Source organism: Electrophorus electricus, chromosome 7 (genome assembly GCF_013358815.1).
Source record: "Electrophorus electricus isolate fEleEle1 chromosome 7, fEleEle1.pri, whole genome shotgun sequence".
Classification (NCBI taxonomy): Eukaryota; Metazoa; Chordata; class Actinopteri; order Gymnotiformes; family Gymnotidae; genus Electrophorus; species Electrophorus electricus.
In genome coordinates, this window is record NC_049541.1 from 16,568,046 (window position 1) to 16,595,080 (window position 27,035).

General features: G+C 39.1%; 2 protein-coding genes and 1 pseudogene across 2 annotated transcripts; all 3 read left to right on the forward strand.

Moving 5' to 3' along the window:
• Positions 1–4,533: 4,533 nt before the first annotated feature.
• LOC118241700 (scavenger receptor cysteine-rich type 1 protein M130) lies at positions 4,534–9,088 on the forward strand. The gene is made up of 4 exons (XM_035528163.1): positions 4,534–4,639; positions 4,931–5,245; positions 8,467–8,546; positions 9,080–9,088. Exons 1-4 carry the CDS (start codon positions 4,561–4,563, stop codon positions 9,086–9,088), a joined length of 483 nt encoding a protein of 160 aa, XP_035384056.1. The 5' UTR covers positions 4,534–4,560.
• Positions 9,089–9,224: 136 nt separating this feature from the next.
• On the forward strand, positions 9,225–12,013 carry LOC113568581 (deleted in malignant brain tumors 1 protein-like). The gene is made up of 6 exons (XM_035528164.1): positions 9,225–9,388; positions 9,728–10,030; positions 10,189–10,497; positions 10,741–11,055; positions 11,804–11,916; positions 11,984–12,013. Exons 1-6 carry the CDS (start codon positions 9,277–9,279, stop codon positions 12,011–12,013), a joined length of 1,182 nt encoding a protein of 393 aa, XP_035384057.1. The 5' UTR covers positions 9,225–9,276.
• Positions 12,014–15,486: 3,473 nt separating this feature from the next.
• Positions 15,487–26,241, forward strand: LOC118241649 (annotated as a pseudogene).
• Positions 26,242–27,035: the final 794 nt, after the last annotated feature.

The following is a 27,035-nucleotide window of genomic DNA, read 5'->3' on the forward strand; positions in this document are numbered from 1 at the left end:
GCTTTGTTCTTGTTTCTTTCATTGAAACGGTCTGTAGTCAATGTATTGCTCGTACGAACAATTTCACATACATTTTTCTTTTAGCCTGTTGTCTTTATTCATTCTAAACACTTGCATTTTACACAGGTTGGTCCTTGGTATCTCTGAAAAATAACAAGGGGGTTTGTCATGCACATTATCTATTGTTTACATGTATTGATGTGGAAACCTAGACATGTTTACAACTTTAGTGCATTAATTAACCTGCCAAATAATACTGCCCTGCCTGATCTTTATGCATTTTTACTGTATATTTGAGGCCTACTTATGGTATTCAGTTCCTGTGGGGAGCCTGTCAGATGGGCCATCAAAGTTAATTTTCCACTTGGTACACTACAGAGCACAGGCCAGCTAGTTATCCGCAGAAGAGTTTAGCAAGAGCCTATTTTTATGTTCTATTCTGGCTTTCTGGTACAGGTTAGGTGCAGGTCAAGCATGGGTTGTTTGAGGTTTGCAAAATTGACAAAAAATAGACAAAGCCAGACAAACAGACTCCTGTGTGCCCTTCTAGATCAACTATCCGACCTAGGTGGACCAGTCAGCAGTCAGGAAGGACCGGTCAGCCACCAGAGGGCCAAAACCAGGAGCAACCAGCAAAAAATTCAGGGGACACATCCCCTTGAAAACCCTGGCTACCAGGACAGGGACAGCAGGAGGCTTGGTTCCAGAGCACGCCCCTTGCATCATTGGCAATGTTGTTGGCTGGGGGAGTCACAATCTTCCTCTCTGCTGCCTTATTGGGACAGGGGCCAGCACAACCATGGGGGTGGCCCCTAGCACACCACATGTAGAGGGGCATTGGGCAGGCGTGAGAGATCAGCGGGGGACACCTCCCACAGTCAGGTGTCATGGGGGAGTAGTAGTCTGGTTCCTCATCATCAGAGAAGTGAGGAGGTGATCCATCGGGGCTTTCAAATCTGCCTGGACTGGCATCAGGCAAGGACCAGTATAGAAAAACAGAAAAGGAACTTTATTGATAACAACAACTTATACAACAAAAAAGCCACCTCAAGAAAAAAAGAAAAATAAACTTTTTTCATCTGAAAACCTTAGGTTTGTGGTGTCCTTTTATTCGCATTCTTATCTCCTTATTGTAGTATGTATGAGTGTAATGGAGGTTTCTTGTTTATGTTACAGTCTTGTAACTAGTACTATGCAGAGCACACAGAAAGTTTACATGTGGAGTTATAGTCGGAGTAGAGTTAAGCAAGCCAGAACAGATGTGCTGAGATTGTCCTCTATTTGTTTCGATTAGATTAAACACAATAGCTGCACACTGACCTAGACATTGTATGAAAATGGAATGTATTACAGATGCAATATAAATAATTTCTATCATGCAGCTATTTGCTATTCGATTTTTTGTCAAAAATAAATTTGTCACGCTTGACACAATTTGTTTTCACTAACATACCTAATCTGGATCAGATTTTTAAAATGTATTTTGGCTGAAAAGTTCATTTGGCCGAAGCAGTATAGAGCTGTGTTATTTCTATCAGTTTTAACAGACTTTTTAACCATTTTTACATCTAGCACACATATGAGGCACATTGTAACGTTTGCACTCACTACTTTTGGCTAAATTGTTCAGAACTGGTAGTTGGAAACAAAGTTTACATGTACATTTGTAGCAAAGATGTAAAGCAAAGAAGATATAGGCTACGCTGTTCACTCCGAGCTCCCCTACATGTTATTTTTAAAATCTATTTTATGCATAAAATCTATCGTATGTATACATAAGTGCTTGCACAGCAGGTGAATGACCTCTGTCATAAATGATTACATGTCAATTAGGAATATATTTATATCAATTAAACTGGGAAATATATAAATTAGGAATGCAAATAGGACAGGAATAAACATTCAAAATAGCGATTATGGCAGCAATAAATATTAATCATAATTCTATTATTGCGCTTTTGGGGAAACTGAAAGTTGTGGGTTTATAAAAAGCCATTATTTTTCAAGTGATTTTACGCTTGTGTACGCTAACTAAAAATAAATTTCAAACCTTTTAGAACAATCAAATTTTTAGTAGGGTTAAATGACATTTCTCTCTTTACTACGCTCAACTTCTGTTTAATGTTCCTCCTTTTTAGATAAATACATGAAAAATACACCATCGAAATTTTCTGTATAGGAAACGTTTTACAAGTTTCCTTAATAACTCTTTTCAGGAAAGCGTCAGAGTTTCTGAGCCTCTTCTCTCGAACGAAAATTAGCGGAAGAATGGTTTTAAAGTATGTTTTCCGTTTTCCGTTTGATCATTTGTTGCATTTATTTTAATGTGAACTTGACGATTTAACATCCAGCGATACTGAATGTCAAGCGAATAAACTTTACCACAATAGTAATGACCGTTTTCCGCTGATAGTGTTTGTATAGTATGAGTGAGTATAATGCTTTGAATACTTAGTTGTATGGTAAGTCGTTTAGGGCGAAATGAGTGAAACAGATATGCGCGCACGCACATTGCTTGGGCATACATATGAAAACATTCGCACATACATACAAAAACACATCCTCATATGCACATACTGCTTATATATAGGTTAACTTAAACTTACACATATACACTACTTGCATTTGCGTACGATAACTTGCATATTCATACACTTAGACTATTTTTTGTACGTATGTAGACGCGCGTGTGTAAAAAAAAATGAGTGCGCAAGAAAGTCATTTCATTGTAACAGGAAGGCAGATATTTAACATGTATACTGCACGCTGAGACTAAAGTGTGGAGCGATCTAGCGTTTGTTTAATTGTGAGTTATGGAAATTTGAAAATTAATTTAAGATTGCGGGTTATTGATCGGATTTAGCTACAATTAGAAATGACAAGATTATCTGATATGTTATCTTAGTAAATCATTACAACGAATGTCATTGATATTGGAAGTGTATTCTAATAAGTGATGACGACATATAAGCTCTGAATATTTATTCACATACTGTAGGCCGATTGGAGGATATTGAGAAGCTAACATGTAGCCTAATGGTATGACATAGCCACGTCATTGCCAGCAGGTCTACAGGCTACACATCATATAATCTTATAATTTCTAATTCAAATAACGATGAAACGTTTGAACGTAAAATATCTGAACATAGTTCTCGCTAGCACTGGAAGTGTATTCCAAAATTTGTTTAAAATTCTCATTAGATAATAAAGTTTTTTCTAGTGGTGGGACATCAGTATGTTGTCTGTGTCAAACAATCCATAGATTATTTCCAAAAAGTGAAGTGATTCCGATATGATTAATATGATCCCCTGCCAAAGTGTACTATGGGCTAGTATGGGAGCACTAGTATGAGTTGAACAAAATGTTGGTGGAACTACAAGAATATTCCTTCCTTAGTGTCTTTGATCTTCAATCTATCAGAATTAGATGCGGACATAAAAATGTTTTTCTTTTTTTAGAGGCCTCTCTTCACATTACATTGACGATCATGCTGTATAGATGTTAAATATCTGACTTCCTGTTAAAATGAAATTACTTCTGGGCACACTAAAAATTGTTTTACACACACGTGACCACATACATACACACAAACATAGTTAAACTCTATGTTTATGCACCAGTGAATGAATGTGCAAGTGCGTGTATACATAAGTGTAAGTTATCCTACAAAAAAATGTAGTGAAAATGCTTCAAATGTATGTGCAAATATTTCCTATGAATGCACAAGTGTTTCATATATATGTGCAAGTAGTGTGCATGTGCGCAACTGTTTCACAGTTTTCACCCTAAACGGCCTTCCATATATATGACACTGTGGGATACACCTTCTAGAAAGACGTTGCTCTGACATTATGGTGTTTATCGCTGACTTACAGTTTCAGAAAAAGCAAGTCTATCAATTCCAAAAAAATAAAAAAATAAATATGAATGGCGTTAGTTAGACATGAGCATTTTTCCTAAAAGCTGAACTATTTTTAAACTGCAACTTCTGCAGCATGATTAGACAACAATGTCTAACTTACTGCAGCTGAATGTCTGTATATGAGTGTGGGTTTGCTTCACACGTCTCCTTCATTATTGTTCGGACACTCAGGTGAAATTTACCTTATGTGAACTCTTATTAGCAATGAACTAATATGTGTATCTTTCTCAAGAGGAGTTGTGCTTGACACTGAACGTTATTTATCAGTGCTTAGATCAGCACTGTGCAGGTGGCATTAAAGCTGTATATTCACAAGCGCTTCCTCTCTCCATTTTGGTGGTGTCTTTCTCACCACATTCTCATCAGTCAGAGACCTATAGAGACAGGAGGTGGAGTTCTATTCATCAGTGCTGACGTTCTTTTGATATATATGGAAATTTTTTAAAGAACCTTCTTTGATTTGTCATTGAAGCTGTTTGATGATTTCCCCTTCCATTTCCAATAAGGTAATAGTAAGTGTGATTGGCGACTATGAGGAGCTCTCGCTCTCTATAGGGGGTTGAGGGGACCCAGTTCCTTCAGTCTTTCTGGGGGAGTGGATGTGAAGTTTGTTTTGCCTGCTGAGTTGAACAGAATGTGTGCAGGGCAGAGGGAGATGGAAAGCTATCTGGCTCTCATTCTGCTGTCATCCACAGTCACATTCATCACAGCTGGTAAGTCCTTGGTATCAGAAAACACATTTGAGTATATATTATTATTATTATTATTATTATTATCATTTTTTGTCTAGATATTTTTGCTTTTAACAGAATATCATAATAAATTACAATGATCATGATACATTTATTAAAAATAGAAGAGAGGGAATAAACAGCTGTCTGCAGCATTACATAGCTATTCTGAACTCCTGTGCAGTTAACATGGTCTTTCTCTATTTGTTTCTCACTCTCTGTTTCTCTCTCTCTCTCTCTCTCTCTCTCTCTGTGTGTGTCTCTGGTATACAGATACTGTCAGGCTGATGAATGGTAGCAGTCACTGTGCAGGGAGGGTAGAGACTCTTTATGGAGGAAAGTGGGGAACGGCGTGTGAGGGTGACTGGGATATGAAAAATGCTGCAGTGGTGTGTAGAGAGCTGGGCTGTGGGGAGGCTGTAGATGTACTGGGTAATGCTCACTTTGGACAGGGATCAGGACTAATCTGGGCAAATCATAGGATCTGTACTGGATCAGAGTCCACATGGGAAAAATGTGGAGCTGCTACTACTTGGAAATTGCTTCAGGAATGTAGTCATGAGAACGATGCTGGAATAATCTGCTCAGGTAAACTGTTAATTCTTATTCTCAAATTGAGTTTTTGTGCATGGTCCATGCTAAGATTTTTACTTTTTACATTTCAACACTAGCTTGACTGGAGTCTCTCTTTGAGGCTGTATACTGTACAATAACTATATACTATATGCTATAGTAACAATAAATCTCTCATCTCTCACTCTCTCTCTCTCTCTCTCTCTCTCTCTCTCTCTTTTATATATATATATATATATGCACAAATACATACAATATAGAGTTAGATACAGAGAGAGGGAGTGGGAGAAAATAAATTTTAATTTTTCAGCTGAGTTCACTGAGTATGTACTTTGCATGCACGGGTGTACTATGTCTTGCATATGCATATTTTATGTCACATCACAACTTTTTCAGGCTGGAAAAGGGTAAAAAACCGGACTTAATCCCATTTTGTTTGCCTTCAGATCTGCTATAATTCTTCATGGTGTAGATTCAACAAGATCCTAGAAACATTCCTTAGAGATTTTGGTCCACATTGCCATGATAGCATCATGCAATTGCTGCAGACTTGTTGACTGCACATCTGTGTTGCAAATCTTCCATTCCACATCCAAAAGGTAGTCTATTGGATTGAGATCTGATGACTATGCAGGCTATTTGAGTACAGGCACCTCACTGTCATGTTAAAGAAACCAGAATTAGAAGAATTAGACAAACACACTGTTACACTGTGTTCTGAAGAGCACAGCATGTGAAAAAAATTTTAGTCATGCAGAAGTGAAAATGTAGGTGCACGTTCTTGATTACAAGAAAAGAAGTTTGTACAATATATTTGATATGTTCTCTCTATGTGGGGTTTGGTGCTTCCAATGGACTGTGTTATTACCAAGACAACAGGCACTAAATGCTTCACAGAAGGGGGATGGGCCAGTAGGTGGGTGTTTACCTGGCCAAAAAGTAAAGAAAACTTAAATGTCTGTTGGATTTTTTATTTTTACCTTGAAAATATATGTTTCTTATTTCTTTATTTTAATTAAAAGTCTTACAGGGAGAAAGACAGTTAAGGTAACTGTCCATTTACTGGAAAACTAGTTAAAATGAAAGCAAAAACATGCTGGGAGGTGAGACAGGATGCAGAAACGAGCCGTGTTCACACATGGTCATGTACCCCCCCGACACACACACACACACACACACACACACACACAATGACAAACACCAACAAGACATCACACAGACATGGTGAGGGGCCATGCTGTTACAAAACTCCCCCTTCCCCGATGGCGCGACTCCTGGCGCACCAGCCTATCGAGCCACGGCCCCCAGACCAACAGTAAATGATGAGGTCGGAGGAACAAGTGGACCGACATAGGCTAGCATGGACAGGACAGAGGGGAGGACAACAGAGACTAAGTCAATGACACATGGATGGGCACACTTACAGGAAGGGGGGCAGGAACAGGCAGGAACAGGCACATGTGAAACAGAACCATATAAAGGAGTGGGAAGAGTCTGGTGAGGCCGGGAGGAAAACCAGCCAGTCCTCCAGTCGCAGGTTAAGGCACGGTCCAGTGAGTCTAGGAGGAAGCGCTCACCTCTGGCTTGGGTGGTGATGGCATCTCTGTCTTCTTGCCAGATGACATAGCAAACCTACCATTGGGGTCCAGTGCTAGTGGTGCTTCCATCTCTCCCACTTTGGGGTCGTGTGCACTAGGTGAGAAAGTGTCTCTTAGCGACTTGGGCACTCGCGATGTAGCCTTTTTGGAGGGAACATATGGGCTCTTGAGTGGTGTGCTCTGGATGGAGCCTTGGGTGCTGGGGGCTTGTCATTATCATAGGCCCCTGACCTAATTTCTGATCCAAAAGTATGATCCTCAAGTATAGAAGTATGGAGGGCCTCCTTAACTTCCATGCAAAGGTCCTTAGAGTGATCAGACTTTGCTTTAGACTTGAAGCTTTCGAGGTCATCATAGTCCTCACATTTACATTTACGGCATTTAGCATATGCTCTTATCCAGAGCCACTTACAAAATTCAACCTTGCTATAGCCATCCCGATAGTCTAGGAGGGGCAGGGAAGATCCTTCAGAGTAATCATTCTAGTAGCCTGGGGGGCAGGTAGAATCCTGCAGAGTCTGACCCTGGACCACCAGGCCCACCAAGATGAAAGGTTCCTCCATGCAGGCTGGGGAAGCCTCATGAGGCTCCAATTCCTCAGGTTACCAATGGCTAGGTTAGAATCAGATGAGATATGAGCAACCTTTGTGCGAAACCTTAACTAGCACAAAAAGCATGTCCTTCATGGAAAAAGTACTCACCTTGTCCCTTTTTCTCACGCTCGGCATCAGCCAGCTGCCCAATTTTGAGTGCTAAATAAGTCACAAAAAGTCACAGTCATAAGTGAGGTGTAAACATGTTTATTCCAATATAATTGTTTTGCTTGGTAAATATGCCCACCATTTCACTCATATGATTATGGTAAAAATAGCATAATTTCATGGCCTCATAGATGAGTCAGGTCTCAGAGGGCAGGTGGAGTTTAGAGTAGATTTGCAGCCAGTGACCATCTCTGTTGAAATGTAAAAAGAGACATAGGTGAAATAATAAAGGTCTTTTTGCACATTAAAAAATTCTGTGAAGCAGGAGATTTAAACAAAAGCCTGAAATTTCTTTCAATCATAATTTTCTCATTATCTTTTCATATATGCTTGTTCAAGCACATAAAAGAATAATTAATCACCATCAAAGATCCATAATGAATTTGTGTGGTCTGGCCTTGTTTGTCATTGACTGGGTGAAGAAAGTTATTACACCATCAGAGTGATATAAAAGCACCATAGTTTACATTGTAATTTTAATGCAAGCAAAATGGCATTTTTTTATGCCATGATTGTCTCATCATGAATTAAATTTACAGTATTTAATGATTTTGCTACACCTTTTAAGCTTACAAATACCATGGCACAATTTACAAATAGATTTGGTTTGTGGACATTTATGACGCCATTGGTATACCAGTCTGTTGCATGTGGAATAGAAGTTTTATCATGCATGCTCTGCAGTGAGACCCCATGAAAAGGTTGACACTTACGGAAAGAAACAGCAAAGATCCAGTAAAAGAGGCACAGAGGAACACAGCAAAATAGAAAAAGAAAAAGCCATGAAGAATAATGAATTTAAACTAATAAAAACTTAAATTTAAACCAATAAAAACTAATAAAACTAAAAAGCTCCCATGGTTTTTCGTTTTGTCAGGAGTCAGACTGATTGGTGGATCCCATTGCTCTGGGAGAGTAGAGGTGCTTCATGGGAAGAACTGGACCACAGTGTGTGATGCTGACTTCGACCAGCAGGATGCAGAGGTTGTGTGTAGGGAGCTGGGCTGTGGGGCTCCTGTGAAGGTGCTGGGAGCAGCTGCTTTGGGCAGAGGGGAGGGCCAGGTGTGGACAAAGGAACTTCAGTGTAGAGGCAACGAATCTGATATTTACTCATGTCCAACATCATCTTCACTCAAAGACAGTTGCTCCCATGACAACGATGTGGGTCTGTTGTGTGCTGGTAAGAAATAAATTTATTTTAAATACATTTATATTTCTTTATCCCCATATGAATAAGTGAACCTCAACACTTTGTTTTGCATTTAGAAATGTATAAAAAATGCATTTTATGTATTTATTTATTTGGTTGTTTATTTCTATTTTATATATTAAGATAATAGATTTAAATTCGAAAAAAGGAAGGTCAGATGACAGTTAATATATAGTTTTTAAAATGTCTGCAACATTCGAATAAGCATTCTATTTGTCTCATTTGTATTTGATGTAAAATTGACAGAATTTCTGTTTCATTCTGTATCTCTGTTGTGCAGATAGTGTGAGGCTGGTGGGTGGTATCAGTCGCTGTGCTGGGAGAGTGGAGGTTCTTCATAGAGGACAGTGGGGAACAGTGTGTGATGATGACTGGGATATGAGAGATGCTGCAGTGGTGTGTAGTGAGCTGGGCTGTGGGGAGGCTGTAGATGTACTGGGTAATGCTCAGTTTGGACCAGGATCAGGACCAATCTGGATGGATGATGTGGACTGTAATGGATCTGAGTCTACACTGAAGAACTGTAGATCACCAGGTTGGGGTAAACATAACTGTAATCAAACTAGAAATGCTGGAGTCATCTGCTCAGGTAAGTCACACTACATCTGCATATGACATCTGTAATGAATTCACATTTGTTATATTAGTCACTGTAAGTACTTTAATCAGACTTTGGTCATTTTGATGTTTTTGATATGTACTGTCTTGTGACAATTCTTTAACTGTCCTAGAATATTAGTTTTAGTCATGTCTTGTATGGTTGCAGTATATATTTTAGTATATAAGGGTTTTCCTTTGTGCTGTCATGAATTACAAATGAAAGAAAAATGCTTTAACTAGTGCATTACTTTAACTTTAATTGGTGTAAGCATTTTCTTTTTATTTACAAAAGTTACATGTATCTCTATCCCCTGTGCAAATATTTAAGGAGTCAGACTGGTTGGTGGTCCTCGCTGCTCTGGGAGAGTGGAGGTGCTTCATGGGAAGAACTGGGGCACAGTGTGTGATGCTGACTTTGACCAGCAGGATGCAGAGGTTGTGTGTAGAGAGCTGGACTGTGGACCTCCTGTGGAGATGCTGGGAGCAGCTGCTTTTGGAAGAGGGGAGGGCCAGGCTTGGACAGAGGAGCTTCAGTGCAGAGGCAACGAATCTCAGATTCACCTCTGTCCAAAATCATCTACACTGAATCACAAGTGCTTTAATGACAGTGGTATTGGACTAGTGTGTGGTGGTAAGAACTGCATCTTGTATTCGACAGACTGTAATTTTTTATTTCTTGTAGGATTTTAACCTTCTCTCTGTATCTCCTCCACCATGGTCTCTTTTTCTACTTATTTGTGTCCATACCTCTCTGCCTGATACTTTCTTCCTAATTTTCATTCTGCACAGACAGTGTGAGGCTGGTGGATGGTGGCAGTCGCTGTGCTGGGAGAGTGGAGGTTCTTCATAGAGGACAGTGGGGAACAGTGTGTGATGATGACTGGGATATGAGAGATGCTGCAGTGGTGTGTAGTGAGCTGGGCTGTGGGGAGGCTGTAGATGTACTGGGTAATGCTCACTTTGGACCAGGATCCGGACCAATCTGGATGGATGATGTAGACTGTAGTGGATCAGAGTCTACACTTAAGAACTGTAGATCAGCAGGGTGGGGTAAACATAACTGTAATCAAACTAAAAATGCTGGAGTCATCTGCTCAGGTAAGATGCTCAAAAAGTTTACATAAAACCTAAAGAATACAGTTTACTGCACAAAATTCATTTCCTTTCCTTTGCCATTTATGAACGCAAGAACATCATTATTTGGAAATGCACATTATTACAGTTTTTCCCCACATGATTTTACAGGACATTTAAAGGTTGAAATTCACAAAGAAAATACATTTATTTCAACAATTGAATATTATTCATTAGTAAATACTAACATTTTTTTTTTCTCTTAAGTTAATATATTAGGAGTCAGACTGATTGGTGGTCTTCGCTGCTCTGGGAGAGTAGAACTGTTTCATGGGAAGACCTGGGCCACAGTGTGTGATGCTGACTTTGACCAGCAGGATGCAGAGGTTGTGTGTAGAGAGCTGGGCTGTGGGGCTCCTGTGGAAGTGCTGGGAGCAGCTGCTTTTGGAAGAGGGGGGGGCCAGGTGTGGACAAAGGAGCTTCTGTGTAGAGGCAATGAATCAGATATTCACTCCTGTGAAACATCATCTAAACTAAAACATGACTGCTCCCATGACAATGATGTAGGAGTAGTGTGTGCTGGTAAGAAAAGCATCATTCACATTTTATCTTGCATTTCCCTGACTCTATTTGTGTAAGTTGTTTAGTATTTATACAGTCTCTCTCAGTTATGAGTATATTATCTAAGACTGAATTATGTACACTTTTACAATATTAAAAAATGTTATATTATTATTATTATTATTATTATTATTATTATTATTATTATTATTATTATTAATAATTATTATAAACTATATGATTATAATCCTAATAGCTAAAGAACAAACAGCAAAAATCATAGTAGACTTAATCAGCATAGAGGCAGAAAACCAGGGAATTTGTCCAGATCAGGTAGCGTGACAAAAAGAGCAAGCTACATGAGAAACAGAGTAAACTACAGATGAATTGCTCAGAAATGCAGACAGAGAAAACTAGCAAGACTTCATAACAATGTTGACAATTAAGACTGTTTAAATAATACAGTTAAGGAGTACCAAACAGTTGACATGTCTACTGAATTAAGAACCATGGCAACCAGCCAGTATTCCAGAGCAGGTGAGCTTTGTTGGTGAATGCAAGAGGTGGCTGAACTCTCCATCTGGTGGCCTGTGTGTAACAAGAAGGGCACACATGAAAATTACACTTATGTATTTCCCACATCTCTCTTTCCATCTCTCTCTCTCTCTTTCTCTCTCTCTTTCTCTCTCTCTCTCTCTCGCTCTCTCTCACTCTCTCTCTCTCTCTCTCTCTCTCTCTCTCTCTCTCTCTCTCTCTCTCTGATGAGCAGACATTGTGAGACTGGTGGGTGGTAGCAGTCGCTGTGCTGGGAGAGTGGAGGTTCTTCATAGAGGACAATGGGGAACAGTGTGTGGTGATCATTGGGATATGAGAGATGCTGCAGTGGTGTGTAGAGAGCTGGGCTGCGGGGAGGCTGTAGATGCAGTGGGTAATGCTCACTTTGGACCAGGATCAGGACCAATCTGGTTGGATGATGTGACCTGTAGTGGATCAGAGTCTACACTGAAGAACTGTGGTTCAAGAGGACTGGGGGTTAATGACTGTGGTCATGGCAAAGATGCAGGAGTTATCTGCTCAGGTAAATTAAACTAATCTTTAGAATTAATTTAGGTACCTCTCATTAATTTTTTGTCTCATCATTTTTCAAGCTTCCAGACTGTTTTACCAGTTATGACTTTCTTACACATTTTATGCATCTCAATTGTTTTATTATTTTAATAATAGCAAAAATAGTATTGTCTTTAGAAGCCTCCATGAACATGGACATATGAACTTGACATGTTTTGACAGATCAGTTTTTAATCATTCTTGTTCTCTTGCTTTATTCAGATAGAACAGCACTGATGTCTTTCTTTAGCAATAAATGTAATTAAATTAAACTTTGCCAATTATTAGACCACCCATAGAAATGGGTTTGAGGATGAGAAAAATTACAAATTTTTAAAAGCATAATGAACTTTATTACATAGAATCAATCTGAGCGATAAAGGTTGGTTTTGAAAGCAAACACTGATTAGCTAATGGTGGTGCATAATTTTAAATACCCCACTGGATTCTTTAAGGGCAGGGAATTATAGTCTCTGATTGGCTTGCTTAAATTTTCACTTCTCCCTGTCTTTTCTGGTTGGCATGTTCGCTCTAACTTTAATTCTCTTTATTTGCCACTAGATGTCCCCCTATCCCTCTGTGCAAATACATTGCCGTGGCAGGACTTCAATAATATTGTTCACTGTCTAATGCAAAAAGAATGCAGCTACAGAAGATAGAACATGTGTATCGGGTTAGACTAACCTCAGAGATGTATCTCCTTCCTTGCCAGCATTGATTCATATGGCTCTTAGATAGCACTAAGTTTGGTACAGTTTGATACAAGTTAAACATATTAGACAATTTTACTGGCCTTTTCTTGGGCCTTGAATTGGCTTTACCAAATTTCTTCCTAATAGTAATGGGTACTGCTCAGCCCCAGGTCCTGGTACCCAAGGACACTTGAACTCACGCACCCACACATGGCTCGGTTTAGCGTTTCCCCTACAGTCGCATTTTACAACATAGAAATTGATAGTGTGCAGTATAAGTACATAATATTAAAGTAATATTATTGAAATTTTAAAGTGAAATGTCTATTTTCTAAAGAAATTAGAAAACAAATCAAGAACCATGTATTATCTAGTGTAATATTCTAAAATCAATCTGTGTTAGTATTCTTTCAGCTACTAGAAAATGTTGTCTGTATAAGCATCTAATCAGTAAAAAGTGTTCCATGCTCTATATTTCTTGTGTTAATATTTTAGGGGTCAGACTAGTTAGTGGGTCTCACTGCTCTGGAAGAGTGGAGGTGCTTCATGGAAAGAACTGGGCCACTGTGTGTGATGCTGACTTTGACCAGCAGGATGCAGAGGTTGTATGTAGAGAGCTGGGCTGTGGGCCTCCTGTGAAGGTGCTGTCAGCAGCTGCTTTTGGCAGAGGGGAGGGCCAGGTGTGGACAGAGGAGCTTCAGTGCAGAGGCAACGAATCTGATATTTACTCATGTCCAACATCATCTTCACTCAAAGACAGTTGCTCCCATGACAACGATGTGGGTCTGTTGTGTGCTGGTGAGAAATGCGTCATTAACAGTTTATCTTGCATTTCCCTGACTTTATTTGTGTGTTGTTTGAGATTATCTATCTCTGTCTGTCTCTCTTTGTTACTCTAATCATTTTCTTCTTCTTGGTCATACACAGGCAGTGTGAGGCTGGCGGACGGTGGAAGTCGCTGTGCTGGGAGAGGGGAGGTTTTTCATAGAGGACAGTGGGGACAGTGTGTGCTGAGGGTGGAAAATCCATTAGCTGCAGTAGTGGTGTGTAGAGAGCTGGCTGTGGAGAGTTAATGAGTATTACAGCAGGTAACATACCAGGATCAGGACCAATTTGGATGAGTCCTGTGGACTGCACTGGATCTGAGTCTACAGTGAAACACTGTGGATCATTGGGTTGGGGTGAACATAAATGTAAACATAATGATGACGCCGAAGCAATCTGCTCAGTATGTTTCATTCATGCTTACACCAATAATCAGGTGGTTAATAACACTGAACATCAATATTTCTCATTTCTCTGTTTATAGAATTAACTTTATAGAAGTCTGTGATTTATTAACTTATATATTAATCTAAAAGTATGAATTTAATTATTTAGTTTAATTCTAGATAGATACACATCAGATACTCCTGAATTTAATTATCTTAGTCTGTTTTAAGTAACTGAATGTTTGTAGTCCAATCCATTATTTTATGTGTAGTCCATGGTATTAATGATGTTACTTCACACATAGGCCACAAAATTCCCAGACTTATCGAAGGTCCTCACTTGTGCTCTGGGAGAGTAGAGGTGTTTCATAGGAAGACCTGGGCCACAGTGTGTGATACTGACTTTGACCAACAAGATGCAGAGGTTGTTTGTAGAGAGCTGGGATGTGGGCATCCTATGAAGGTGCTGGAGCAGCTGCTTTGGCAAAGGGGAGGGTCTGGTGTGGACAGATGAACTTCAGTGTAGAGGCAATGAATCTGAGGTTTCTGCTCTCTGTCCAACATCTTCAGTCAAACAGAACTGCTCCCATTACAGTGATGTGGGACTAATATGTTCAGGTTAAGTCTTTGCCATTTTTTTGCCATAAATATATTGTAACTATGAAATACTAAGATAAGCTTTGTTCTTTTCATTTTACATATCTGTAATCAGTTCTATGTTTTACAGGTCACACAGCAGCACAACTGGTGAATGGCTGGGACTCCTGTTCTGGTCGAGTGGAGCTCCAGTACCTCAATGAATGGGGCTCAGTTTGTAGGGCTAGCTGGGATATGAAAGGCTGCCAGTGTCCTCTGTGGACAGCTGAAGTGTGGGAGTGCTGTGGCATTGTTGGCAGGCGGACTGGTTTGGGGAGGGGAGTGGCGACATCTGGCTGATGTGTTTGATTGTCATGGCAACGAGACGCACCTATCAGAATGCCCCATCTCATCATGGAGTCGAGCAGAATGCTCTCATAAACAGGCTGCTGGAGTCATCTGCAATGGTGAGCTCTTCCATTCATGTTCACCACATTAGTGAAATTAGTGATGTTTTGCATGCTAAAATAAGCTTATTAATTTACATGTTTAATTATATTCCCATTCAGGTTCCTCTCAGGCCTTTCATGAGGGGCAAGTGCGGTGTCTGGAGGGAGTGAGTGTGAAGGGGCAGGTGGGAGGTTTACTTCAGCCGTGCTGGAGGAGAGTCTCCTGGACTCCTGGAGTGTATCTGAAGCCTCTGTGGTGTGCAGACAGCTGGGCTGTGGCTCTGTGCTGAACTTCTCCAGCTCCTCTCCATCCAGTCCTGATCAACACAGCCACATGTGTGTGAGGGTTTCAATTGTTCTGGGAGTGAAGCTTCATCTGGGGAACTGCAGCAGTGCAAACCTCCTCAACCTCTCCTGCAGCTCCATGGAACAGCTGTCAATCACCTGCTCTGGTAAGTGTTACATTAACCTAAAAACTGGTAATTGTTAACAAAATTAATAACATGCTTGCCTATTCTACTCTAAAATCTACACCAGTTGTGTGAGGATTCATGACCTTTATGTCACATTAACAAAAATAATAACCTCATGTGCTTATTTTGGTGGAACAATTCTATGTAAATCAAAACCAGAGTTTAAACTGTCTGAAATGTTTTGGACAATTAAGGTGTGTGTGTGTGTGTGTGTGTGTGTGTGTGTGTGTGTGTGTGTGTTTCAGCCCATTCCTCCATCAGGCTGGTTGGCTCTGGGGTAGACTGTGCAGGAAGGCTGGAGGTTTTCCTCAGTGGATCATGGGGGACAGTGTGTGATGACTCATGGGATATTGAGGATGCCCAGGTGGTGTGCAGGCAGCTGCAGTGTGGAGTGGCCCTCAGTGCCTACGTACCAGCCTGGTTTGGTCCAGGAACCGGGCCCATATGGCTGAATGAGGTGCAGTGTGAGGGAACGAGACGTCCCTGTGGAACTGCAGGTATCAATCTGGGGGAAAGCATGACTGCAGACACAAGGAGGATATAGGGGTCGTGTGCTCAGGTTGAAGTATGCTGACTGCAGCTGTTCTTGAATTTGATTTACTTGTATTTTGTTGTTTAAAGTGTATAGTGATAACATAAAATCTAACACATTTGCACAGTTCAAAGGCAAGTGTCCAAATGTAAAACTCTAATGACATTGAGCATACAATAATTATATCTAATAGATTCTGATAGAAGAGAATCCCAAACTGGCACCAAAGCAGTATCATATTTAATAATGCTCATTGTAATTTGCTTTTAGGCTATTTAAGTTTTGTTTGTGTTAAGAAAGCTAAGTTTCATATGGGTTTAAAGAAACATAAATAACGGTAATTAACAGACACTGATGGCAACTGTGCATTTATACTGTGGGTAGAGTGAGCTCTCATGTAGAAACATTTAAGAATCATAGAAAGATTGACAAAATAGTTGCCTGCATATTTTCTCTCACCAGAGTTTAAAGAGATTAGACTCACTGAGGGGTGTAAAGGGAATCTGGAAGTGTTCTACAATGGAACCTGGGGGAATGTGTGTGTGAATGGGATGAATGAGGAAACAGCAAGTTTGATCTGTCAAGAGCTGAACTGTGGGAAAACAGGCAGGGAGTCTGGGGCCAGAGCAAGAGTGCAATCATCTCCTAACTGGCTGGATCAGGTGAAATGTAGGAAACATGACTCCACTCTATGGCACTGCCCATCTGACCCCTGGGGGCACAATAAGTGTGATAATGACAAGGAGGTGGCTCACATTACCTGTTCAGGTAGGCAGATTCTCCCTGCATGTAAATATTCTTGCAGATATCAAGTAGCTGAGAAGTTAAGAATTAAATGCTCATGAATGTTAAATCTGCAATCATAATTTATATTCCCATACTCACAGGAGTGCAGAAACAATTACAAAAACATGTGAAATGCTCTTCATTTCCCCATCAAAGACAGTGCTCAGGTAAGGATGCATTAATTAATGAGAGCATGAATCAAAATTCTTCCAATATCTTACTCTAGTCATTATAAATTTTAATGGATTACTCAACATCAATACTTCACACAATCAAAGCTGACAAGAAATGTGGTATCTGTTGAACCCAGACAGTTATGTTACTACCCTAACTGTCCTGTGCAGTATTTTCTCCTCATGTCATATGTCTGTGGTATAGTTCCGCTGCCTCTCAGGCTGAGTGGACCAGAGGGAAGCTGCTCTGGGAGGCTGGAGGTTTACCATAACGCTGCGTGGGGCTCCATCTGTGATGATCAGTGGGACATCAGGGATGCTGAGGTGGTCTGCAGGCAGCTGGGCTGTGGGAAGGCACTGAGTGCTAATGGGAGTGCTGCCTTTGGTGCTGGTGAAGGGGTGATCTGGTTGAACAGAGTGGAGTGCAGAGGGGAAGAGATTCACCTGTGGGACTGCAGTTATTCACTGAAGAACCACACTGATTGCTCCCACAAAGAGGATGCTGGCGTCACTTGTGCAGGTCAGAGGATACCTCAGACAGGGTTTTGGATTCAATAAATAACTACTTTGACAAATTCAGTAGCTGAAAAATAGAAATTGTGCTTGCAATGTTTTGATGTTTTTTTAGTTTGTAGTCTAATTACACCTTGTTATGCATCTCTGGGTGTTGAACCTGGTGATGAGGGATAAACCTGTGCAGCACATCATCAGTTAGTCATGTTGCTTTAAACTTGTGCTTCAGTAAGCAAGGACTCTGGGTGGAAGTTTTGTCACTGATCCCTCTGTCCTCACATCTTATCCTTGCATCATTTTGTCATGTCCCCAGAGGGAGGAGCTAAGTCATGAGGAAGAGGTGAAAAGAAGTGAGATAACAGTTAAAGAAATGAGAAGAAACTAGTAATTAAGTTTTTCCCTCCTAACAAATGTATAGCCCTGAAAATACACGTCCTTATACACTGAGGTAGCATTAGTATACAGTCAAATCTGATCAAAAAATGAACAAATATAAATGTCATCCGCAGCTTCATTATTCATGAATTGCTTTTTGGCTTACCAGAACTGGCAACCTCAAAATTAAATATTGACATTCATGTACATCAGTGACAATGATAAATTTTTTTAATAACCTGAGAAATGCTGGATTTTTCAGGTAAATCGTTATCATCATTATGAGTGTCAACATCAATAACAACAACAATAATAATAATATCAAAAATGTCTAGAAAGAAATGTAAATTAAATTATATAACAGACATATACTTGCTAGGGTCAGTTAGAGAATAAAACTAATTATGGCTTTGATTTTGTATGTTTGTGTGAGTTCTGTGTCCACCTAACTGATTTGGTTCTCTATTTCTAGACATCTCCCTGACCCCTGTGATTACAAGCAAAGTAACCACCAACTCCATCTCAGGTCCTCTTTTTATTCCTCTGCCTCATTTTTTTTAAAATGTTCAAATAAAAAATACTGTTTATACATGTTCTATTTTGCAATTTCCTTTCCAGTTGGTAAATCTGAGATGATAACAACCAGTCGACCTCTACCTCAACCAGTTACCTCTTCAGTGGTCCTGCTGGTACTGGGAGTGCTGCTCTTCCTGGCCTTAGTGTTTCTCTCTGGGCTGGTTTACCAGAACAGAGTGCTCAGGAAAGGTCGGGCACATTCACATATAATCTACAGTTTTACACATCTTATATCATAGACATCTTTTAATCCTTCAGTCTGTCATTAATTTGCTGAAGCCATGTTTGCACATGTCTTCACACCCAGTGCTCTCTAAGAGGAGGTGTAAGACTTTGCCTGAAGTAATCTATGAGGAGATTGACCACAGAATCACCAATGAAAGAACTCCCATCTCAGCTCAAAAGGGTGAGTAATATGGAAGGGTAATATTGCAGGCAATCCTAGTGTGTATGACACAAAGATTTAAAAAAAAATAACCATTACAAAGTGAGAGAAAAATGAGAGAGCTTGTGTGTTATATTTGTTATTTTGAAGCTGTGTGACTGTATCGCACTCTTTTCATACCTTATGACATTTCACATCTTGCTGCTCACTACATTAAGAGATCTGAACAGTATCATGATAAATGTCTGCCTTATCACTATAAGGCAAGGCAAGTTTTAATATGTAGTACCTTTCATGCACAATAGGAATTCAAAGTACTTTGCTCAAATTTATAGAAACATTGAGTGGGAAAAAAAGTTTTAAATAATAAAGACTGAGATCTGTCACCTCAGAAAGGGCTTTTCAAAAAAATAGAAGTAGAGTTAAAATAAAGTCAAATTAGAAGATAAAAGATAAAGGCACAAGAAAACAAGAACATTGTCAATTTAGACTTAAAAACAGTGACATTTGGGGTATATCTAACATTAAGAAGGTTGTGATTGCTTTTAGCATCATACTGTCTAAAAGTTGCCTCACCATATTTGGTTCTGATTCTAGGCAGCACTAGCCTGACTGGTCTATTGGGTTTGTACTCTTCCAGTAGATCAGAGATGTATTTTGGTTCTAGGCCATTCAGTGATTTATATACAATTGTTTGTATATAATTATATATAGAAGTACCAAAAATGAAGAACTTTGAAATGAATTGGTAGTGGAAAGAATGTGAAAACTGGAATCAATGTGCTCAACTCTATTTGTTTTGGTAAGATTTCTGGCAGCTGCCTTTTGAATAATCTGTAATGGTTTCATTATAAACTTGGCCCGTATTAAGACTAGTGCAGTAATCTTGTCTGTAGGACAAGACATACTTCATTGGTATGTTAGACTCTATCCTACTGTACTGTACTAGGATATTCTATGACAAAGCACTTTTGTAAGTCGCTCTGGATAAGAGCGTCTGCTAAATGCCATAAATGTAAATGTATGAGAAAAAGGCATGTATTAGTTTCTCTATGCCCTGCTTAGACATGAAATCTTTACCCTTTGATATATTCTTTAGATAGTTAACAGTTGTTCTTTGTTAATGATTTGATGTAACTGCTGAAGTTCTGATAAGAATCAACATTCTGATTTCTGACTTTGTCTTTAGTCTTCAAGGCTCTGGTGTAAAGATGAGAACTGACCTCAAGTCAGTCATTGCTGTTAATGGGCAAATGTAATCCCCTCTGTCTTTTCTTTGTTTACTTGGGTGCCTTTCTAGTTGTTTATCTCTAGGCCCTTTTTTTTACATCCTGAATATGTAAATGTGATGTAAAGTAATATATTTAAAGAACTATATAGTTGAGAGGGCAAGTGGTAATTGTGGGAATACTGCTGAGAAGTGTCTGGTTAGGCAAAGTTGGAGTGTGTAATTCTTTTAAGTTTTGGAGAAATTTATGCTTACACCTTTTGCTTTTTGTCTCAAGTGTATGCTTGAGTGTGTTACTATGTGTGAGGGAGAGAGACAGAGAGTGAAATAAATAACAAGAAGGGGAAAGAGAGATAAGGTGAGTGTGTGCATGATTGTTTGAGTTGGCTTGAGTGTGTGAGAGAAGCAGAGATACATAGAAAGAGCAATAGGAAGAGGTAAGGGGTTAAGAACTTACATTTCATGTTAATACTATTTTCACATGTTCTCAGCAGTTAATCTTATGAAATGTTTCCTTTGAGAGATAAAACTACATGTGAATTGTGATTTTGTTTTTGCATCACCAGTTCATGCTAACTAAATAGCACAAATGTGCAAAATGAATAGTTTACTGGTTATATTTCTCATTTTATAAGTTTGTGTTATCTAGTTAGCAGTGCCCCCTTGTTAACTTAACCAGTGCCTTCATTTTAATGGTTCAATATGTGTTTTTTGGTAAGTGAAATGGTTATATGTGAGTAGATTTTAAATGATCATTACCTTGTCTTCTGGTCTTGCATCACTATTATTATTAGCTGCTCAAGCGTTTGGAAAGATACTGGGTCATTATGGGACATGTAGTCCCTGTAGTGAATTTATATGGTATAGTTCTACTCAACAAGGTTAAAATGTAAAGCATTATGGATTTTGTACTGACTTTTAGCTCAGTGGCTTTTACCAGTGATTATAGTGGGGCATGGAAACATTTCAGTGGGGCACATGCTCCATTAATTTTGGTCTAATGTCACCCCTGGATTATTGTATTTGTATTGTATGGAAGCATGGCAGTCAACTGGACAAATATTCTGTTTTTCTCACAACTCATTATTATCCCTGAAGGAAGATACTCATAAGTTCCTGTTTCAAGCATGTTTCATGATTGCTCTGTTCTCTTCTGACAGAATATATCAACTCAGAAGCTCAGCATTCTGGTTATGAAGATGTTGGTAAAGAGCTTCTCTCAGGTAAGGGTGGGATTACATCTCACAGAGAAATATTAGAAATGAAAGAAATCATAGTGTTCTTTAATAATCTTATACTTCCAATCAATGCTGTTTTGTCGTAAACATACAACTTTTTAAAAACTCCTTAGTTAGTGTGTTGTGGGTGCCAGATGTGGTACCTTGTGGATGTGTTACCTTGTAGAGTTTTGGTGATTGTTCTCATAGACAATTCTCTTTGGATGCAACATATATCTTAATATACTTTACAACAAATTCACTTTTCTTTCGGTTACAGCAAAATATGTCAATGAAGAAAAGACTGAGTATTATGATGATGCTGTTACCAGTAGTGGTCTGACAAGTAAGTTGGTTTAATCATTCATCTTTTCACTAAAATTATAGAGATGATGACTGAAATTACAATCTCAGCTCATTTTATTTGATTTAGGTGACACAGAGACAAAAAAGACACGGGAGAATTATGATGACGTCAGACCTGCGCAGACTCCTGATAGTGCAGCAAGTATGTTTGAATATAACCACCTCTCTTCTGGAAAATATAGCTCTGCTCATAACTTCAGTGACACTCCTGTCCAAATAGGTAACTGCAATATGCAGTCAACTTTTGTTTGACTTCACCTGTGACCCTGTGAGAATTTTGCATCAACTATTTTTGTTAAACTTTACTTGATTTTAATATTATTTTGCACTCAGTTTTAAACACATTAATGACACTCAATGTCACTGATGTGTGATGGCATTTATTGCTACATTTTGATAGAGGGTATGGTAGAGATTTATGATGATGCTCTAAGTCTTCAACCAAACTCTCATGTTACAACAGGTTGGTTTCTCTTAAAGTGATAAAGACATTCTCAGAATCAACACATGAATAATGTCAGACTTGTTGCTCTTTAGCATTAAAAGTTGTTTACGTGTGCTGATGTAGCTCTTATTCCAGAGGACTATGATGATGTCATCTCCCCTGGACAGGACTCAGGAGGTGGTACAGGTGAGAATACATTGGCAGTTTAGGTAGAGCCCATTATAACAGGTTTATATTTTCTCTTTACTTGCACATTCCAGCTGCACTGCTTATTATTAATTATGTATTGTAGTGTAATGATAATGTTGATGTAAATGAATACCAAACATTCATTGCAAAGCACTAAACTCCAATGTCTGTGGAGATTAAATAGGAAGAGGAATAAGCAAGGAATAGGTACAGGATGTGATATAATATACAGGTGATTGAGAGTAGGGGTTGAAGTCGAGTGTGATTGACATTTGAGTGATTGGTGCTATGTGATTGGTGGCTGGATATTGGCCAGGGCATGACAGTACCGCCCAACCCCTGAAGGGCCCATCAAAACCCAGGTGCAGGCACAGCAAGGGCAACAAGTGGGATGTGCATGATGGAAAACGTTGACTAGTACGGTGTCGAAAATCTAGCTAGTATCCAACTGCTTTCTTTAGGCACATGCCCTACCAGTCCACCATGTACTGAATCTGTCTGCAGTGACATTGTCGCTGATCAGCATTTCTCTTGAATGCCACTATGATGAAGGCAGTAATATGTCTCCTCCCTTACCCTCTGGCTCTCCTGTAGCCTGTGCAGCACTACCGAAAACTGTAATGTCAACAAGTTCCAGGGGTACAGAAGTGGCTGAAACCCCAGGATGCACTCAAATGGAGTGAGCCCTGTGGAGTAGTGATGTATCGATTTCTGGGAATGTTCAGCCTAGGGCAGGAAAGCACTCCATGTCTCAGGATGTTCTTGGTAGTATAGTCACAAGAACTTCCCTAAATCCTGGTTTAACTGCCCCACCAGTAGCCTGCAGGTGGTATTCAGAGGTCAGTCTCACTGTGACACTGAGTTTGTCCAAAAGCTCCTGCCAGACTCGCAATATAAATTGTACCCCTCAGTCTGACACTATGTCCTCCTGCAGTCTGAACTGATGAAAGACATGTTGGAAGAGGAGGTTGGCCATCTGTAGAGCTGTACAGAGAACTGGAAGAGGGATGAAATGGACCATTTTAGAAAAGAGATTGGCACTGGAAATAATGGTGGTGTTACCATCTGAAACTTAGAGATTGGTGACAAAGTCAAATAATATGTAAGACCATGGCCTATCAGGTACAGGCAGAGGCAGCAGCTTGCTTGCAGGGGGTGTGTAAGGGGTCTTGCTTCTAGCACCAATTGTACAGGAGGCTGCATGGCTGATGATATCTTGCTGCATTGAAAGCCATGATTATCTGGCGGCAAGCAACTTTTCTGTTCGTGTTGAGCCTGGATGGCCCGTTCCTAGTGAGTTAAGGGCCCATATGATGAGAATATAGTGGCACTTAGGTGGTACATACAACTGGTGATCCGGACAGCTTGGTGAGGGTTTGCCAGCAGAATAACTCTGTCCAGGTCCCATCTGATGCCCCCCCCCCCCAGGAAACAGGAAGGAAATAGGATGTGTTTCTGGCTAGTGGGTGTGGCTGCCTTGACAAGGCATCTGCTTTGGTATCCTTCAATGCAGCTTGATAAGTGATGGTAATATTGAACCTGAAGGAAAAACAGACCACCTGGCTTGGTTGGAGTTAAGTTGTCTGGCTGTTTGAAGGTATTGGAGGTTCTTGTGGTCAGTTATTACCACAATTTATTACTGGCCTCCCCATAAAGACAGCCAACTAATGACTGTTCCACATCCTTAAACTAGATGGCAGTTTAATAATTCTTTGTAACAGAATTATTAATTAATAATGTTGTACTTTCACAGTCAATGCTGTATTGTTGTAAACATATAACTTTTAAAATTATTTTTCAGCAAAATATGTCAATGAAGAAAAGACTGAGTATTATGATGATGCTGTTACCAGTAGTGGCCTGACAAGTAAGTTTGTTAAATTTGTCACTTCATTAAAATTAAAGAGATGATTACAGAAATTACTGTGTCAGATCATTGTATTTGATTTACGTGGCCTAGGGACAGAAAAAACATCAGATGATTATGATATCACACCTTCACAGGCTCCTGATGGTGTAGAAAGTATGTTTGAATATCTCGAATTTGCTTCTGGAAAATACAGTACTGCTAATAACTTAATTTATCCACACTACTGCCCAAATAGGCAACTTCTATCTGCAGCCAACTTTTGTATGATTTTAACTTTGTGCAGCTTTGTCCTGACAGTGTAGCATATGCAAAGCTAATCCTGTCAGAATCTTGCATCAACAATTATTGTTAAACTGTTCTTTCTTTTGATTTTAACATTATATTGCACCATCAGTCTTTAACACATGAATGACACTCAATGACACTGATGTCTGATGGCATTTATCTTACATTTTGATAGAGGATGTGGTAGAGATTTATGATGATGCCGTTACTCTTGCACCAAACTCAGATGTTACAACAGGTTGGTTTCTCTTAAAATAATAAAGGAATTCTAAGCACAAGAATCAACACATTTATAATGTCAGACTTGTTGCTCATTGCCATTAAAACTTGTTTACATGTGCTGGTGTGGCTCTCACTCCAGAGGACTATGATGATGTCATCTCCCCTGGACAGGACTCAGGAGGTGGTACAGGTGAGAATACAGATGCAGTTTAGGTGGAGCCCATTATAACAGGTTTGTTTTCTCTTTACTTGCACATTCCAACTTCACTGCGTATTGTTAATTAAAGATGGACTGGCCTCTATGTAGCGTCTGACACTTAATGATAATGTGTAATTATAATGCTGATGTAAATTTAGAAGATTGTTCTGGGTGTTTAGGGGGATCACCACTTACTGAACAACAGAAAATGCAATATCAGTGTGGGTCCTTCAAAGTGATCTTTGGAATATGGTGCATTTGAATATAGCTGCACAACATTATTGTAATGGTTTGGTATTGTCACAATATTGGCCTTTCCAGTGCTGACATCCCAGAAGGCATCAATACGCCAATAGGCCCGCTAATAAATCACAGGATTTTTCTTAATGTGTGCTAAGAGAATGCAGACCAATCTAAAACATTATAGACATGTGCTCTGTGTGTGTTTTGAAGACTCTTGACATTCACCAGATCTAATAATAATCAATAATGTATGTTAAAAAATATATAACCATATTATACCTTCTCTTTAACTATGTGTTTTGTTGCATTGCTAGTCATCCAGTAATAGGAATATACAGTAATAGGAACATACCGGAATGTTATCCAATACAATATTTTGTGACATCACCTTGCAAATCTACATTGGTGTACTCTTTTACTTACAGAGTATGATAAACTGTACGACACAAAGGAAAGGCTTCAGACAGCGAAGACCTCATGAATGAGGTTGCTTATGCTCAGGAAATTACATTTCATGTCTTGAAACTCAAACAGTGATTAGTGATAGTATATAATGGTTCAATGGTCCTGCAGTACCCCTAAAATCATTTCTAAGCATGGAAGCATCCTAGAAATACTTATATTAACCCTTTTATATGCATATATTACATACATAATGTTGAATTTGGTAGCATGTGTAAGTGAATTCATTCTATGGTTTATTTACAGCCCATTTCTAGCTTCTGTGCTTGCTTAATTGTTTAGCACTTTGTATTTTATAGTAGACACTCTAATCAAGAGGAATTTATACATTTATCAGTATTACAGAATGTGTGCTCCCTGAGAATCAAACCCATGAGCTTGGTGTTATTAGCACCATGCTCCTAACATTATTGCATCGCTTTCTTATACATAATTAACCAGGATTTAGATTATTCTGTTTTATCCTGGTCTTGTATTGTATAAAGATGTACACATTATTCTGTAGAGGCCTACAACAGAATCACTAGTGTTAAATGTTTGATTCACTACTGAATCCTGTAAATGTGAGCAATAGATGCTTTGATTTGTCTTGATGATAGCCTTGTGAGTAAAAACTTTGTAATGAATAAAAGATTATTGCACAATTATGAATGATTAAAATAACTAGTTTGTGATTAAAGCAACTAGTGTTACAATTCATGTCTGGTTTATTAAATGCCTTCCCATAAACAGAACCCTCTAATTACTGTTTCACATCCTTAAACTAGATGTTATTTCATTACAGAATTGTAATGATGTGCTTCTATATTGTGGGCCCAAGGCCAAACTACCTGGCCCTTTTCCATCCTCACATGATTCCACATTCCTAAACATGTTTGAAACTTGGTCTCAGGTTAGTAGTATAGTACCTTATTAGCTGAGATGATACTGACCTGAATTCCACAGGCATTGTAATATGAGCAACTATTTTGTTGTTCAACCCATCCACTAACATACAATTTATCCATTAGCATACACACTGAAAATAACTAACATCTCATTCTGGTTAATATGTAATTTATCACCAATATATGTAAGGTAAGGGGTTTGCGTTTCTGTGCTCCTAAAATATAGTAAATTGTTGTGGCTATATTAATAATTCAGTCTCTCTTTCAATAATACATATTTAGCTACACATTACAACTTAATAAAGACAATTTTATTTACCTTGCTTCATGATGGGCAGTCCCCATTCAATCATTAGGTGCACAAATCCATTTTATTGCCAAATACCCAGTCACCATTTTCAAACCTGTATAATCACGGGACAAACAATTTAGACCTCAGAGACTTATGTTGCTAGGCTACTTATCTCTTGAACAGCATGGGCAAATGTCACTTCTAGCTGATTTTCAGATAGAATCCCGCTTTTACCTAAAACAAAATGT

Bases quoted from the DNA above. Each gene is read 5' to 3' on its own strand.
- LOC118241700 (XM_035528163.1), top strand. From the start codon at position 4,561: ATGTGTGCAGGGCAGAGGGAGATGGAAAGCTATCTGGCTCTCATTCTG. The intron at 4,640-4,930 runs GTAAGTCCTTGG...TCTGGTATACAG, and splicing joins AGTCACATTCATCACAGCTG to ATACTGTCAGGCTGATGAAT. The intron at 5,246-8,466 runs GTAAACTGTTAA...TCGTTTTGTCAG, and splicing joins TGCTGGAATAATCTGCTCAG to GAGTCAGACTGATTGGTGGA.
- LOC113568581 (XM_035528164.1), top strand. From the start codon at position 9,277: ATGGATGATGTGGACTGTAATGGATCTGAGTCTACACTGAAGAACTGT. The intron at 10,031-10,188 runs GTAAGAACTGCA...CATTCTGCACAG, and splicing joins TATTGGACTAGTGTGTGGTG to ACAGTGTGAGGCTGGTGGAT. The intron at 11,056-11,803 runs GTAAGAAAAGCA...TCTGATGAGCAG, and splicing joins TGTAGGAGTAGTGTGTGCTG to ACATTGTGAGACTGGTGGGT.